We start from the raw sequence: 17,126 nt of genomic DNA on the forward strand, positions 1-17,126 counted from the left end.
TTTACACAAAATATATGTATGAGTTTTGCCAACTCTCCATCACAGCCTATCAAACTCTATTCCTTGGATATCCTAAACTCCAAGAGTAATCGAGTCAGTGTGGGTATCCAGAGATCAGCACACTTTTTGTGCTTTGTTCATTCTCAGAAGGAGAAATTGGGATAGAAACCACTGACTTTGTCATCAGCTTTTTAAAAAAATAATTCAAGAATTGAACTGATTTTGTCTATCAATTTCTCAAAATGTTAAATAATTTAGCAAATGTGCAACCGAAATACAACAAATAAATGAAGAATAAGAAGCTGTTTAAATTTTTCATTTAATATATTTCTTTGATGGTGTGCAGTTCAATTTTCATTTCAGAACATCTTTTTAATAATAAAAATTATTTTATAAAACAATAATTGCTTTTACTGTAATGCCCCAAATAAAATATTTGTGTATGTAGGCTTCTTCAGTTAATAAGCACTCTGAACATTATCCTTTACCAATTGGATTAAAGCAACTGTTTTAATAAACCTTGAGTTTGGTTTGGCATGTATTGGTATTTCTATAATGGATGTTAATTTTTTCCATATCTTCTTCAATTAGAAGTCCTTTGAAATAGAATCCCTATGAAAGAAGAAAGCAAAATTGTATTTTATCCAGTGGTGATTGTCCATTCCTTTCACAGACAAACACACATAACATAAATCTCTTTTTTTCATTCTTGAATTATAAAGGTATCAACAAATTGTGTTTTGGACAATACTTATGGTCTCTGTGGAAAAACATGCCAAATTTTATTGCTTATCTCAAAAGCATGTTTAATCTATACAGTTCTATAATTGATAGTACCTCCCAAACCATGAAAATGAGCTCTTACAAAAACAATCAATAATTTTGTGGTAAGGAAAAGGAAAGAAAGCAAAAAATACAGAATGACATGAGGAGATCTAAATATCATTGAATGAGTTTACATCAACAGCATCTTCAGGAGCCTTCTGCTTCCATCAGAATGATGAAATCAGCATTGCAACAATAATATCTGACATCATGATGAACATAGAAAAAGGTGGGGGCTTGGTGCAGGACAGTGCTTTTGTCAGTCTGAAAACGCTCCACCCCCCCACCTTTTCCATGGTTGACACTGATTGGTATGTTAAGCTAACCAAAATATGTCCTGAAACAGACCAGAAAACAAGAAAACAAATTAAAATTATAATTTTCTTAGCAGTTCTTAACACTTGATATTTTATGAGCTATTTGGGCACAATTTTGTGGAACAGCAACAAATAAATAAAATTTCTAATTTAAGGATGCCTTTGTAACATGATAAAGAGCAGGTCTCTACCTGAATAACAGTGAGAGAAAGGAGATATATTTTTAATAGACATTTTCTTACCCATCCAAAGATCTATCCAGAGACCTCTCAGGAGACCAGTGCCGGGAACGTTCAGGTGATATTGATCTTATTGTAGAAGTTAAATGGTATGAAGCTGTACGACTCTGCCGGCGAAGTTCTTGGACTGCACGTTCCCTAATTTTTTTCAAAAAAAAATAAATAAATTAAATAAGAGTACTTAATGCACATAACTTTCCTAAGTCCAGCAGCTAGTGTCTCTTAAAAATCTCAGAGGAATATTTTTAACTTTTTATTTTTAAAAGGGACACAAATCATTTTTCCCCTAATTTTGGACAGTAAGTGCCTAGATGATGAAGTAAGGACAGCACATAAAGGTCAAAGAGTAACTGATTCAATAAAAATATTTAAAACAAAATATAGAAGATTAGACATTTGAGTTCAAAGAGAATTGGACTGGATGGAATTCTGTCAGTGACTATTTCAAATGTAGACCAAAGTTCCAGCTTTCTATGGAATTTCCACTAGAGTTATTCTTTAAATTGTTTCCTTCTAATTAGTATAGTGTTAGTCTTATTGGTTACATACAAAGACCAGAAGAAAGTAATACAGTATTTTTGCCAGTCTCCACAGCAGCATGTTTATTTTATTTTTTTTACACTTACATATAAAGAGACTGCCAAAATCTTATTTTCTTTTTTACAACTACTGTCTCCTCAGGACTCCAGCCCATTTATATGGTGAACACAGCCTATTGCCAAACATCCTTTCCTCCACATTGGTCTCATTTTTGACATTGATTTTAGCTTCTTTTATTTCAGCCTACTCAGTACAAGGATAAATACATGCAATGGTGGAAGAAGCTAACGGGAAAAGAAGCTCAAGAGTTCTTAAGGAAGATTATATTAAAAATACAATTAGAAACAAAGCTATGTTAAAAGACCATAGTGAAGCAGTTTCAAGAAGGAGATAAAAGGTAAGAAAGAAAAAGAAGTCAATGTGACTAAAAAAAAAGCTTAGCAAAGTACTGAAATAAAAAAATATACATGCAAGAAATGAAAACAGAACCAGATCACAAAGGAAGACTACAGAGTGATAGCCCAGAAAAATAAAACTGATATCAGGAAAGCAAAAGATCATAATTTATTTATTTAGTGGATTTATATGGTCACCCATCTTGGAGGCCTGACTCTGAGCAGCTCACATTATTAAAAATAAGAACATATATAAAAATATATAAAACCCATAATAGCCAGGAAAAAAAATCACAAAGCCACAATCCAATACAATATAACCAAGCAACAGGCTCAAAACCCCCAAATCCCAAAGCCATTTAATCTTGCTAGGGTTGTTTTGAAGCCTGTTGCATCCTGTCCAGGCACCCACAGCCTCCAGAACTGGAACATAACTCCACCACATCTTTCAGATGACCTAAAGGGGATATGTAAACACTGGGTATAATCAGCATACTGATAATACCTCATCCAAAACCGCTGACCTTCCCCAATGGCTTTATGAAGATGCTAAATCAGAAATGAAAAAGCACCAAGCCCTGAACAGTGAGGTCTAGCAATAGCTTCTTGAGGAGGGGGTGAACTTAGGAACCTAAAATACAAAAGAAAGAAATGGGATAGGGAGTGCTTCGCTTGCTAACAGCAATCACACAGACAGTCTTAGAATAATACAGGTAGACCTCACTTACCAACCACAAATGGGACTAGCAACTCCACTGCTACACAGCACGTATTAAAATATATGACTACACAAAATTATGATATCAGTTCTGACTACAGTCATTAAGCGAATCATTGTGAGTTGTTAAATTCAATGTCATAAGATCACAACCTGCAATTTCCTACTGGCTTCCCCAATTATTTTGCTTGTCAGAAGCTGCCTGTGGAAGGTTGCAAATGGTAATCACATGACTATGGGACACTGCGGCCATTGTAAAAGTGAGCTGGTTGCCAAATGCCTAAACTGTGATCATGTGAACAACAGGCACTGCAATAGCTTCAACTTTGAAGACCTCTGATAAGGCTCCTTTTCAGCACCATCATAACTTTGAACAGTTGCTGAATGAATATTTGGTAAGTGGGGATTATCTGTGGTTGATTGCAAACTGAATGAAGTAGCAGTATGTTAGCTGCAAAGCCAGCACTGGAATTCAAGGCTGCATCAACAGATATATAATTTCCAAATTTACAGCTAGTAATTGCTGCATCTGTTCTGGTTAGACCATCATCTCAAGTATTGTATCTATTTTATTTATTTATTTATTAAATGTATTTGTTGCCCATCTTGCCACAAGATGGTTTCTGAACACTATACTTCAAAAAGAAATCGTAAACATGGATTGAGTTAGATCAGAACAACAATGATCAGAGGACAAAAAATGCAGTAATACAAAGAAATATTAAAGGAGTTGGATATGAGAAAAGATGACTAGGTAATATAACCACATTCTTCAAATACGTGAAAGGATGTCACATAGGAGGTAAAAACCTGATCACTCTCGTTCCAACACAGATTGATGGGGTGGAAAAGGAATTTCATTTGGATTTTATTCAGAGCCAGGGTGAATACCACTGGAAAATCTGAGTTTGAGATTAAGAATACAGGAAACTATTTTTAAGTCAATTATCTAGCCTAAAATTACCTATTCTGGAGTCAGTCAGTGATAACATTTTTCTTGATCGTTTTGTGTTTAAACCCAAGCCCAGCTTTGAAATACATCTATGTCATATAGCTATGTTTTTCCTTAACTCCTATTTCATTACTCTATTGGGTAACATTCACCTCTTTGGCCCACTGGAATTGTATTTAGGTGATTCTAGACCTCTTTACCCAGATCTAGAGATACATTTATTTTTTTCAAGAGACAAAATAAGGCAGGATTTAATGCTGGCTTGCAAAGTAAAAAAACTGCCATTCTCTCACTGCTAAATTTAATGTAGTAGACAGGTTCATATCTTTATTCAGTATTGGCTGGGGTAAATAATCCATGTTCTACAGATCATATGCAGCTCTCAGCAAAGCATCTGTTCCAACAACATGAGACTATGCCACTAAATTCAGTGGTAAAATCACCAACACTTTATAACATAGATTTTAAAGGTTCTTCTCTTTCAATCTGAAGCAAAGAAGGGAACTGCCTTCTGGAAGCTTATCATTCCAATTTTTCCTCTTAAATCCTCCTCAAGAAATAACTTGAAATCATACCACCAGCATTCAGTTATTTGTCACTGAATTTTGGCAGTATGATTTTGAATTTGGTTTGAACTATAAACATTTGAAACAGGGTCAGTTTTTCCTTCCAGTGGCTTCCTGCATCACCTTCTATTGTTAAAACTCCCCAAAGTATTTAAAAATTAAATCATGGGAGTTTTACATGGGAGGAAGTGCATTTAAGGACAATTACATTTCATTCAGAGAAAACCTGCCTATAAAACTTTGTGATAAGTCCCAATAAATTACCTGGTCCCAATAAATAAATTGGTAGATGCTTTGTATATATCCAAACAGTGAAACTACAGGTGGTCCTTAACTTACCCCTACAATTAGGACCCAATTTTGGGTCACTGAGCAAAGTAATCATTGAGCAAGATGCCCACATGACTGTTTCACTTAATAACTATAATCCTGGCTCTCCCTATTGTGGTAGTTAAGCAGTTGTGAGAGTCATTAACTGAAGTGCAGTGTGCCACAGGGGGTGGAAGAGACCCTGGGAGGCCCTGTGCCTACTGGTGTGCAGAAACCTGCCTGGGACCTGCAGTCCAAGCTTTCTCCCCACCACACCACATCCAGGAGGGCCAAGCCCTCTATTTGTTGCACTATATCCAGGGATACTTACCTCTGCAGCTGCTGACAGATGTGTCCAACCAATACTAGGTGTGGCCTTCCTATCCAGGCCAACTCACACCATCCTACAAATGGCCCGTATTCTTGCAATGGTTTATGAAGGCTAGAAAACTAACAGACACAACTAACCTTTAGAACGAGAAAGCTAGCAAGTGTGATTAGCCTTCAGAAGGATGTTTGCTGGCTTTTTAGCCAGAAAGCTAGCAAATCCTTCAGAAAGATTGTTTTAGGAAGGTTAGAAAGCTAGTGAATGCAATCTTCTTCTCATAGTTTGCAAGGCCCCTTATCCAAATCATGTGTTTTGGAGAAAACCTTCTGAACCATCACAAAATGAAGCCTCTTGCAGGATGGCAGTGGGACAGCCTAATTAGTGGGATGTGCCTATCAGCAGCTGCAGAATAATGCAAAGGTAAGTAGACCCTGGCATGATAGCATGGGAAGAAGTGGCAGGAAGCAGGCCAAGGCCTCCAAAGCCAAGGCAGTTTTGTGAGGGCTGGTGGGCCAGGTGAGGGGCTGAGATGGGGGAGAGATAGGCAAGCGGGGCAGTTGCAATGCCCTGTGGTCAACTGTAAGGGCAAGCAGATTATCAAATGTCCAAATACTGGTAACATGACAGCAGCGGTGCTGCAACAGGGGTCATAACTCTCTTCATTCAGCAGCATCATACTTTCTAACAATCACTTGAATGAATGGCTGTAAATCAAGGATTCCCTGTAGGATGAAATATTCTAATTGTATAATTTTAATAAATAAGCATAAATTAGATATACAGTATATCTGCTAAAAGAGTAAAACAAAGCAGTAATATAACACAGCAATTTAAATTTAGAATATGTAAAGTCTATAACAAAAGTTGATTTGGATAACTAAAATCTATGATTGATTGTAGTTTGTCTTTTTTCAAAACAGCACACACACACACACTGTATGTACAAATAAGTCTGAGCTTTTAGTCTGCCTAAAAATGGATCTAGAGATAGAATGTGTTTATGAAGGGGTAGGGTGATGGACTACAATAAAGCAACAGGTTCCCAGAAAGGAGGTAGCATGTTCCAAGTTGGGTGTGTGTGTGTGTGAGACAAGACACAGTGCAATCCAGAGCTGGATTGTGAAAAGAGATTTAGGATAGCCACTTCCAGGGTGTACGCATTTCCATTAGATTAGGATAGTGTAGATTTAGTCTGGCAAGATTCTGTCTATAAAGTGTTAACAAATAAAGAACTGAATTTTGACTGGATTGTTTTGTCAGCTAGGCCTGACAATCTGCTTAGTAGCAGTAGACATTTGCTCAACTCATTCCCATACCAATAACAACAGAATAAATAATTTTTCTCCACAATTTACATAAGAGAAAGTGATTTGGCCAAACTGCCCCTCTCTAACCTTTATTTCAATACCTTGTCCCATGTTTGTGGTTCATAATTCTGTTTTAGAAATTATATAGTGGGTTAGGGAGTTAAGCTATTTTAGATAATAGAGGTCACACAAATATAATAAATATATCTAATGATGGGCCCACAGTCAGCACTTTTATACTTCCAGACCAACAATGTACCTTTGAGTTTGGATTTTTATTTGAATATACTATATTTACTCCTGAAAGTGTTTTTAGTAGCTCAATTAGTCAGAAATAGTAATTTCCCTAAATCTGCAGTTTTTAGAATATTTTCCTGGATGGTAAATTTTGAGGCAACTTAAAGTGATCAATTTTATTGAATTTCCTTGAACTCTGGAAGTATTAGGGCAATAACTGAAGATATAGTTAATTCTGGGCTACTCCGCTCAGCAGACTACTTATTGAAGGAAGATTAGGAATGGTGCATTTTAGTTACTTTTTATAAATAATTGGATTTTGTAATGAAATATGAAATATGCAATGGAATGATTCAGCCATCATTCTTTGAAGTCTGCAAAAGATATTTTCAAGTTTTTATGAAAAAAATCCATAATCTACAAATCTACTTGCTATAAATACCCACAAGGTTTAAATGTAGTACTTGCTAGTTATAAAATAAAATCCGACTTATTTCAAACTGATAAATAATCTGATTTGTACATGTGGGTTACAATCAAATGGAAGTCTTTTCCCAACTAAGTCATAAAATAATAAAAATTGTAAATAATAGTACTTCTTCCCTAACAAGCATGCTCCAATGCTGAATTTTAGTCTTAGTTCTAGTGGATATAAATTAGTAGCATTATTTAATGACTTCAGCCCTGGATATTTCTAAATTAGTGAAAATGTATATTATTAAACTGGGAATAACAGATGTAAATGATTAAAAATGTGGTCACACACTTGCCTTTCAAAGCGTTCTGTGCCCAACTGTCTTTTGGTGATATCTAACTCAGATTCCAGTTGAGTAATTGTGTTTTTGATCTGTGAAAAATCTCGACTCTGGATAGCGCTATAAAGGACAAAGTTGTCACTTAAACTGAAAGGATGTAACTAATCAAATATAATAAAATAAAGAATAGGATTAGTTTTTCAAGAACAGCTTCCAATATATTTGATACAAAGAAAATAGTTGGATAAGCTTCCAGAAGGAAAATAGAAACAATTTTATATTTTTGCTGTGTCTAAAGGCATTAAATACCCATATTAAATTTTTCTAACTTTACTGAACAAAGTAAGGTACAAATTGTTTTAAAAATTCTAATATATATTTTATTCCCATGAGATAGATGCTGTTTTGCCTAATATTTAGTTTCCCTAGTTTCAGTAACTTTTAAATAAACTATCTTCCGCTCTAATAAAGGGTCTCTTAAAGAAGGTAAAAATGAGAATAAGAAAAAAGTATAACAGCAATTCCTGTGATAATCAAGTGTTATTTCCACTGGTTACTCACATTTTGTTTTCAGCCAGAGTAAGTTGTTCTTTAAGAAGATGTATTTCAGAATCCTTCTCTTGACTTATCATCTGAGACTGATACTCTTTTTCTCGATTGGATGCTAACAAAGTTTCCAAGTTTTTAATTGAGATTCTTTCATTGTTGAGTTGCTTTCTCAGAAGTTCTATTTCTGAGTGAGATGATTCCCATTCATTCTGAAGCTGAAAACCAAAATAATGAACGTTCTTATTTTCTTTAATATGTAGTATATTAGAAACTGATAGATTACATTGTAAATTGTAAAGAAAATACCATGCTTTCCCCTCCCCTCTCCAGCACCTATGGATCTCAATCTTTTCAGCTTTTCTTTCTTAATGTAAAAACTGTAACCCTCTCCCTGCTAAGAACTTACAGTGGTATTCTCTGAAGATAGTATAGTAATCTTTCTTAATGTGCAAAAATAAATGGGTTTTACTTATGTTAATCCAAGCTTGGTGGTTTTCCTGCAGACATTTCATCACAAAATATAATACTGTAACATCACTGACAACTGAAAGTGGAGTTTCCTGGTGGCTCATAGATAAGTTATTTGCCTTGCCAGTTTGGAAGTGGTTTCCTTTCCAGCTATTGTAAACAAATGACACTGTACACTAACCCTCACAAATCGCGACATGGAGATATACGGTTTAAAAGTTAAGGCTTTTAAAGTTTGGATTTAAGCCTTTTCCCAATTTGATACTATTGTAAGACATGATCTGAAGCTCCAGAGTTCCAGTTTACATACACACTAAGTTATGCAAGCAGAATAAAATCTATAATTTCCTTTTATATGCTGGACAATACTCTAGTCCAGTGGTTCTCAACCTGTGGGTCAGGACCCCATTTGGGGTCGATCGACCATTTCACGGGGGTCGCCAAGCAAGGCTGTCCGCCATTTTTTTTGTCCGCCATTTTTTCCCCCTTTTCCGGCAGGTGCCTTACCTCCCTTGGGCTGGGCCAGCTGGTGGTTGGCCTGCTCCGTCTCTGCCGCTTGCCAGCTACGCCTCGGCCGGCGCAGGGGGCGGAACCATGCATGTGCGGCGCTCCTGGGCAGGGAAAGTCCTCGACTTACGACCGGTTGGATAGTCCTCGACTTACGACCGGTTTAGTCCTCGACTTATGACCGGTTTAGTCCTCGACTTACGACCGGTTTAGTCCTCGACTTACGACCGGTTGGGGTCGCGGCATTAAAAAGGTTGAGAACCACTGCTCTAGTCCTTAGTGAGGAATCTTATACTGTAGGGCATTCCATCCCACACAAAATATATCAGAACCCTCTAAATAAATTTAGAATATTTAAATCAAGATGGATTACCTATGAACCAAATGGAGATACCACATCCATTTTAATAGCCCCCAGATTTCAATATCAACTACTAAAGTGGATGTCAAAATCAGAAGCCTGGTAGTACTTTTTCAGACTATCATTAACTATCACTCACTTTCTCAGATGCACAAAGTGACAGACAGGCCAAATTTCACACAAAAGATTTAATGGCAACAGATTTGACCTCAGGATTGCATTATTATCATGCTTGAAGTGCTCTGAGCTTCTTAAACCCTTTTAAAATTAACCACGACCTATTGTACACAAAAACAATTGCCTGCCTTGGCTTAATCTAAAGTTCATTTGCAGGTATTTCTCTTTTTGAAATGAACTAGTCATAACTTTTATTCAGCTCAAGTATTTAAAAAAACTCTATATCAGGAGTTTTGAAAAAGATATGAAAAATATTTAGCACAAACAAATAAAAATGATTGATGGTTAAAAAAATTCTCATTCATTCCCCAAATTTTCTCACTCATCTTCCCCAGAGCCTAAAAGAATGAATGATGGATTCATATACATCAACTCCATTATGAATGACAATATTTGATTGTTTTAAAGAAAAAAGACAAGTTTAAATTAAGTATCCCTCAAGAATCAATGTAGAATGAGATAGCATTAACAAGGTTCTAGAGTTGGGACTTCAATCACACAGTCACGCATGCCTTTTTGGCTTTTTTTGAATTATACCCACAGAGATTCCTATGTCTACAAATATCTAAATCCACATCCAAGATTCAGTTTCTCAGATAAGCACAGATAGTATTTACCTTTTCTTAGCAGCTTTATGTATATCCAGACCATATAGTGTACAATGTATTATTTGCTACAGAACAATCATGGCACCAGAATTCATGAAAAACAGTAGTATTTGGCAATGTTTTCTTCTGCTTTGATGTTTAAAAATTAAACAAGTTCCCAAATAGAGATATTAGAACAGAAGACTACATTGGTCAAATAGATGTGTGCTCACAAGCATTGACAGGAGAGCAACAGCTGTTGTTGTTTTCTAGTAGCTGAAAAGATATGCTGCCTATGATTTAGGAAATAACAAATAAGGCTCTGCAAAGTTCAGATTTTAAAAATTGCTTCAGAATATGTAAGAGTGGGAATGAAATACATGTAAACAAATGCATAATATAATTGTACATTTTCCTGGAATCATATGGCTGTGTTCTATAGAAACCTTGGACCAAAAAGCAAAATTGACACACTCACTCATACACCCACACACTGCTCTCATTTGAAGGTATGGTATTTTACAAAATTCTTGTGTTACCACTTTAACCTTCTTAACAGATTCTATGAATCAACTTCCTGTGATGGACAATTTCCAGTCCAGGTGACTCTGAGAAAATTCTGACATGTAAAGAATTTTCCATGAACAGCAAGGATTAAATTCAAGCATTAGGAAAGTGTATACAAGTTTTCAGCTTTAATGTTTGCTCTCTATAAATCAAGCCGAAATTATATTATACCTACTCTTTCTACTTCCTTTGTTGTGTTCTTTAGTTGCCGGCTTAATAACTCATTGCTAGTGTCCAGTTTAATGCACAGTTCCCGAGCAGAAGTCAAATCTGAGAGTATAGAAACCTTTTCCAGGTGGACTTTCTCAAGTTTCTCCTCCATTTTCACCAGGGACTTACCTAAAGTAGAAATCTGTGACTTACAGGCTTTTTCAGATGCTAAATGCTGCCCCAAAAAAGAAAAGTCAATTAACGTTTATATTATAAATAAACCAGCAAGAATATCTTCAAGAAAAAAATTACTTAATAATAAGCATGTTTATCTAAATAAATATGCTTCTGTTTTATGTTAATTTTGAAATGTTCTACAGTCAATTAAAATAAAAGCAGAATCTAAAAATACATCAACAAAAACTAAACATACCAAAATGTATACACAGACACACACAGAGAGAGAAAGAGTTAAGAGACTTTATAGCACTAGTAGACCAACCCAGAATTCCATGTGAAGTTCATTGCACACTGAAAGTATCATGGTATAAATTTCAGGGCAACTGTTTGTTACATCCACAAAGAAAACTCTTGATAAAATAGAAAACCATGTGAATCCTGAAGAATTTGTGTCAGAATGCAGAAACCAAATGGAAATGATATATGTTATTCAAAATAAAGTACAATTGTTTATTTTATAGAACATAAGAAGCTAAGAATTAATACAGAAGGAATTATTTTTAAAAATCTTACTTTGGGAGTGTAAATTCAGTTTTAGAGTCAAAAAGAAGATTATTCAATGAACAATGCATACTATTTTCAAACAGCCAGACTAGGCATAGACAATACTTTACAATATCTCGTATCTACTATCTAAAAAGATGGATTCAGGCTCTGTTGAAAGTCTATGATTCATAATTACCAGAGATAAACATTAATGCCTTTCCACTCCTATAATCCAATCCTAAACTTTCTTAAGAAAGACCACAATGTTTTAAAATCAAGTACAGCAAATGGTCAATACCTTTCCCAATACATCCATTTTGAAAGTCCCTGATGTAATCTGATCATAAATGCAGAGCATCACAAAACATTCCTTTAACCCTTTACTCATGTGAAAGGTGAAGAATAAGTATTACAAAGACCATTTTTAAAAATCTAAGAGCTGTACTACTAACTAGCCATTAAAAGAAAATGAGAGAAAGAGCTAGAGAAACAGAGACAGAGACAGATTGTAAGTGGAAGCTTTTAAAACCTACTTGTCCAATTGCTATTGCATGCGATTCTGTTTGCTCTTTCAGTCTATGGTTCTCAGATTCTACACTAAGAAGTTCCATCTGGATGGAGTTATAATCTTTTTCTATCTGATGCAACTTTGATTCCCATCTGTCTGCCTGTTCACGGACCATGTGGAGGTTTTCCATAAGATCTTCATTTTCTTTCTCCTAAAATACAAATTTTGATTTTATTTTTGAGACTTTTAGTTTACTATCTGAAACTACTACAGGTAGTCCTCAACTTACAACAGTACGTCTAATGACCATTTGAAGTTACAATGGCACTGAAAAAAGTGACATGACTGTTGTAGCATCCCCATGATCATGTGATTTATATTCGGATGCTTGACAACTGGTTCATATTTATGACGGTTGCAGTGTCCCAGGGTCATGTGACCATCTTTTGCGACCTTCTGACAAGCAAAGTCAATGGGGAAGCCAGATTCACTTAACAACCGTGTTATTAATTTAACAATTGCAGTGATTCACTTAACAAATGTGGCAAGAAAAGTCATAAAATGGGACAAAACTCACTTAACAAATTTCTCATTTAGCAACATACAGTCTGGGGTCTATTGTGGACATAAGTCAAGGACTAACATTTAATGGTGCATTTGTAGGCTTGCTATTGTGTACAAAATCCTGATGTCTTTTAAAACTGCTTTAGATTAAAGGTTCATGTGAACTGAATGCATCACATAGTTACATGCTATTTATAATAAGAGTGGCTGATCAAAAATGTTTTTATTTATTTATCTTACACTCTGGAGTTTAAGGTGGCATATATAGCATTTTGTCCTCCAATTTTCTCCAGTACAAAGAAGAGAGAGTAGGTTAGTCTGAGAGACTGAGTGGCTCCAAGTCACCAAGTAAGCTTCCATGGTTGGCAATAGTCTTGAACCTGAGTCTTCTCAGTGCTTATTTAATACTTTTACCCTATACCATACTAGCACTCTCTTTTCAAAGGCAATTTTCCTGCACTATGGTTCACACTGCTCAGAGAGAAAGCAGAGAGGGAATAAATAGATAAATAGATTTCTCCTCTCAAAATACTGGATCCAATTTATCATATGCAAATGTTGATCATGAAAATATGTAGTATAAATTTAAACATCTTAAGTAATCATATAATAATCAATTAGGATCAATTAAAGCATCATGGACCAATATTTCAGCAGTGTCAAAGCTAATCCATTGTCTGAGCACAATCACAGAAATTCAATGGACAGACTTTAAATACTTTTTAAAGCCTGACAGAATTACCTTTTGCATTCAGACAGAACTTTTAATCATACAATAATAACAATAGCACTTAGACTTATATATCACTTCACAGTGCTCCATAGCACTCTCTAAGTGGTTTACATATTGCCCCCAATAATCTGGGTCATCATTTTACCGACCTCTCAGAAGGATGGAAGGTTGAGTCAATCTTGAGCCAGTCAGGATAGAACTCCTAGCAATAATAAAACACTGAATATCTAAAAATATCAGCTAGGTCATCATTAGGAAGCTACAAGAATTAAGGAACTTTTTGTTGGCAAAATATAAACAATAGTTTTATATTAGTTGCTAAAATTTAGCTGTTAATTAAGATTTTCTGAAATGGGTCAGACTCAGGTAACTGGCCTCTTGTCAACACGTTATTTTCTGTTTTTCATTTGGATGCCTTAAATGTTGAGTCCTGTACCTATTTTGAATGGATACCATTGGTAAAAATAAATGTAATGTTAAAGGCAATATTGCAGGTACTTTCAATTTATTTTCATAACTGGATTATATCTTTGAGATAACTTCTATCCCTGGTTTTTAATATAACAAATTTGATTTTCTATACAAACAAATCATTGTATTCTTTTGATATCTGAATACTGCAAATTCTATACATACATACATACATACATACATACATACATGCACACACACACTCACATATGTACATGTCCAGTATGTGTATGTGTATGTGTATATGTATATCCTTGTTTTATGTCATAAAAGAAAAGAGTATCCCTTCTATGGGCCTTGAAAACTGGATTTAAAAATTGTTGTACTGTAACCGCATCAAATCAAAATCTTTTTATAGCCCCAGGAAGCACAGTAAAATACATTGGGCTGTTATTATTAATAAAACTTTAAAAAGTGTAATAAAATTTCATAAAATACACTATTATAGTAACTGTAGTACAAATGGCTATGACAATCACAAACATTTGGGTTTAAACTTCAAGCATAAGTAGAACAGATACTACAAATAATAGCAAACATTGAGTAATCTAGAAAGATATGTCAAATAAAAACAATGACAAATAGTTATTGTGCTCTCTACCAGGGTAGATCTTTAAAATGGAATCAATATTTATCTTCCTGTGATCAATTATTTATCAGATAAGACCTATGCTTGGTTATAGCCATGTAAGTAACAATTTTGGAAAAAATAAAGTTTGCTTTAAAGATTTAATGGTAAAGAAGACAATATTCTAAAATACTCAAATATTATTTAGTTAATTGTAAGTCCATAGTAGCATAATCTGGACTGGGAACAATTAAGGATGACGTAGTGGATGTTTATTTTTTTTCCTTGGTCACTTAGGGTTTTTTTTAAATTACTCTTCCCATTGCATATGTAACTTTTAAGAAAAATTCTTTTTAGCAACAAAGTTTTGTTCCTTTTCAAACTGTCCCTGCATGGGCTACTGTACAGATAGTCCTCGAGTTATCCATTCCGCTCATAACTCGAAAACTCGTGGGAGAGAATCTCGTACTTCGAACGAGATCACTCGTTAAGATGGACACAGCTCATTAAGTGAACATGAGGTATCTCAGGGTGGGGAAGGCCATGGAGGGCCTAGTGATGCAACAGGGCCCCAAGGCCTCCCTGACCCACTAAGATACCTCATGCCTCCCCCTCCCTTCCTGCTGCACTCCGTCTCCTCTCTACCACTGTTCCTGCTCCACCCGGATCTGAGGCCAGGGGATGCTTCCGCGCACCTCCAAAGGCCTGTCTGGGTGCCAGAGGCCTTCTCCAGGCCGCTGTTGCCTGGAAATGGGCCACCGGAGGGCTACGGAAGCATTCCCTGGCCTCAGATTTGGGCTGCAGTGGCCTGAGGAAGGGCTCTGGAGCCTGGATCGGGTTGCCAGATGGCCGCAGAAGCATCCCCTGGTTTCAGATCCAGGCGGCAGCAGCCTGGAAAAGGCCTCTGGCTCCCGGATTGGGTCACTGGAGGCCGCAGAAGTGTCCCTTGGCCTCAGATCCGGGCAGCAATGCCCTGGAAAAGGCCTCCGGCATCCTGATCCAGCCTCCAGAGGCACGCAAAAGCATCCCCCGGTTTCAGTTCTGTTCTCTGTTGCAGAGAACAGAGGCCTAAAGTATCATGAGAACATGCAAGATCAGTATGGTGAGATCTCACCCCATTGATCTTGTGTGATCTTGCGTTACTCTGCAAACTCATCAAAGGCCTGGAGCAGCCAAGAAAGCGAAGGATTTCAAGCTTCACAAGGTGAGTATTGAAGGCCTAGTGCCTAGGGAGACCCGGGAGGGAAGGAATAACCAGAATGAATGTTGCAGAGCCTCTGCAGTCGCTCAAGAGCAAATGACTGCCGTGGTGCTGCAATATTCATAATTTCGGGTCTTGATCATAAGCACTAGGTGGCACTTATTGCACAACTTTGAACAAGTGTTAAGTGAACGCTCGTAACTCAGGGATTACCTGTATATCTAGGAGACGGTATTAGCTTTCCCTCTTTATATGGACAGTAGTCTCAGTCCAGATTGCGCCGCTGTGTATTTACAGTTAAGAAATTGGATCTGGACAACATGCAATTTTCATATCTAGTTTTCTAGAAAAGAAAGATTTAGCCAAAGGGAAGAGACAGTTATAATTTCCTCCTGCACTTGCCAGCTTTTCCTTGAAAGTTTTTCAGTAGCCATTTCCCAGTAATATATTTTAAGGAAAAGTTAAGAGAAAAATCACCTGCAAGTGAGAATGAAACTGAGGAAGAATAAAACAGCTCCTTCTCATTTGACAAATCTCTCTTCAAAATTCTGTTCTCTATATTAGGATTTTAAGGAAAACATGGAAGTGGAAATCTCATATTTATCTTGCAGTATATAGTTTTGCTTGAAAGGAGATGTCCTGAAGTAACTGTGCTTTCTATAAACAAGGGCTCTAAAGCAGAGGTGGACAGCCTCTTGGTGATCAAAGACTGCAAAGTGTGTAGGGCCACACAGTACATATCACATATGTGAGGAAAGTCAGGCTTTTTTTGTAGAGTTTCCTTCCTTTTAATGTGCTATATCAGTTTTTATAGGATGGCTTTCATGTGTTCTTTCATCTCAAACTGATAGGAAATTCTTCAGTCCAGTCAATAATTAGATAATTACCGACAATTAAAGGCATCTCTTGGAGTTAAAAAAGGGGGATGGGTGTCAAATTGCCCATGCCCATTCTAACCATCGACCATTCAAAAAAAGAGACACATATTGTGAAAAGAAGCCTTGTACTAAGCCTTTTTATAGTTGTATCTTTTCAAAGTATATATTTACTTTAGAGTTCAGCAAGTTCTTCAGTCTTTGCAGATCTTCAGTTTTCAACTTCATATCCTCAAAGTCATTCTGATATTTACTGAGTTTCTCAAATAGAAGCTGTCAAACAAATATGAAGCATTATTTCATATGTTTAATTTATTCATGTTTTAATATGATTTGATATTTAAAAGTATTAATGAGTTATATTGTTACATATAAAAAGAGAAATTACTTTAAAATTGAGAAAATGTATTTCAGTAGTGTCATTCTTTATTCAATAAAAGTTGAGGACCAAGCTAGGCTGCTGTCTGACTTATATAAGAGAAAGCTATAGTGGACACAGCCCTCAACCTAGATGAGTGGGACTACAGAGGGCTGTGGTAGCAGAAACTTTTCTAAGACATATACAGGTAGTCCTTGACTTACAACCACAATTGAGCCCAAAATTTCTGTTGCTAAGTAAAACATTT

At 36.0% G+C, this 17,126-nt stretch overlaps 1 protein-coding gene across 1 annotated transcript in view; it reads right to left on the reverse strand.

The window, feature by feature from the left end:
* Positions 1-323: 323 nt before the first annotated feature.
* Positions 324-17,126, reverse strand: part of TSGA10 (testis specific 10) — a 44,001-nt gene continuing 27,198 nt past the window's right edge. The window contains exons 14-20 of the mRNA XM_015831374.1: positions 16,675-16,773; positions 12,114-12,299; positions 10,880-11,089; positions 8,050-8,252; positions 7,504-7,608; positions 1,385-1,519; positions 324-612 (exon numbers count right to left, since the gene is read on the reverse strand). Of these exons, the coding sequence (XP_015686860.1) occupies positions 588-612; positions 1,385-1,519; positions 7,504-7,608; positions 8,050-8,252; positions 10,880-11,089; positions 12,114-12,299; positions 16,675-16,773 (963 nt within the window). The 3' untranslated portion in view covers positions 324-587. The remainder of the gene's footprint in view (positions 613-1,384; positions 1,520-7,503; positions 7,609-8,049; positions 8,253-10,879; positions 11,090-12,113; positions 12,300-16,674; positions 16,774-17,126) is intronic.

Source organism: Protobothrops mucrosquamatus, unplaced genomic scaffold, assembly GCF_001527695.2.
Source record: "Protobothrops mucrosquamatus isolate PMUCROS unplaced genomic scaffold, P.Mucros_1.0 scaffold_19, whole genome shotgun sequence".
Lineage (NCBI taxonomy): Eukaryota > Metazoa > Chordata > Lepidosauria > Squamata > Viperidae > Protobothrops > Protobothrops mucrosquamatus.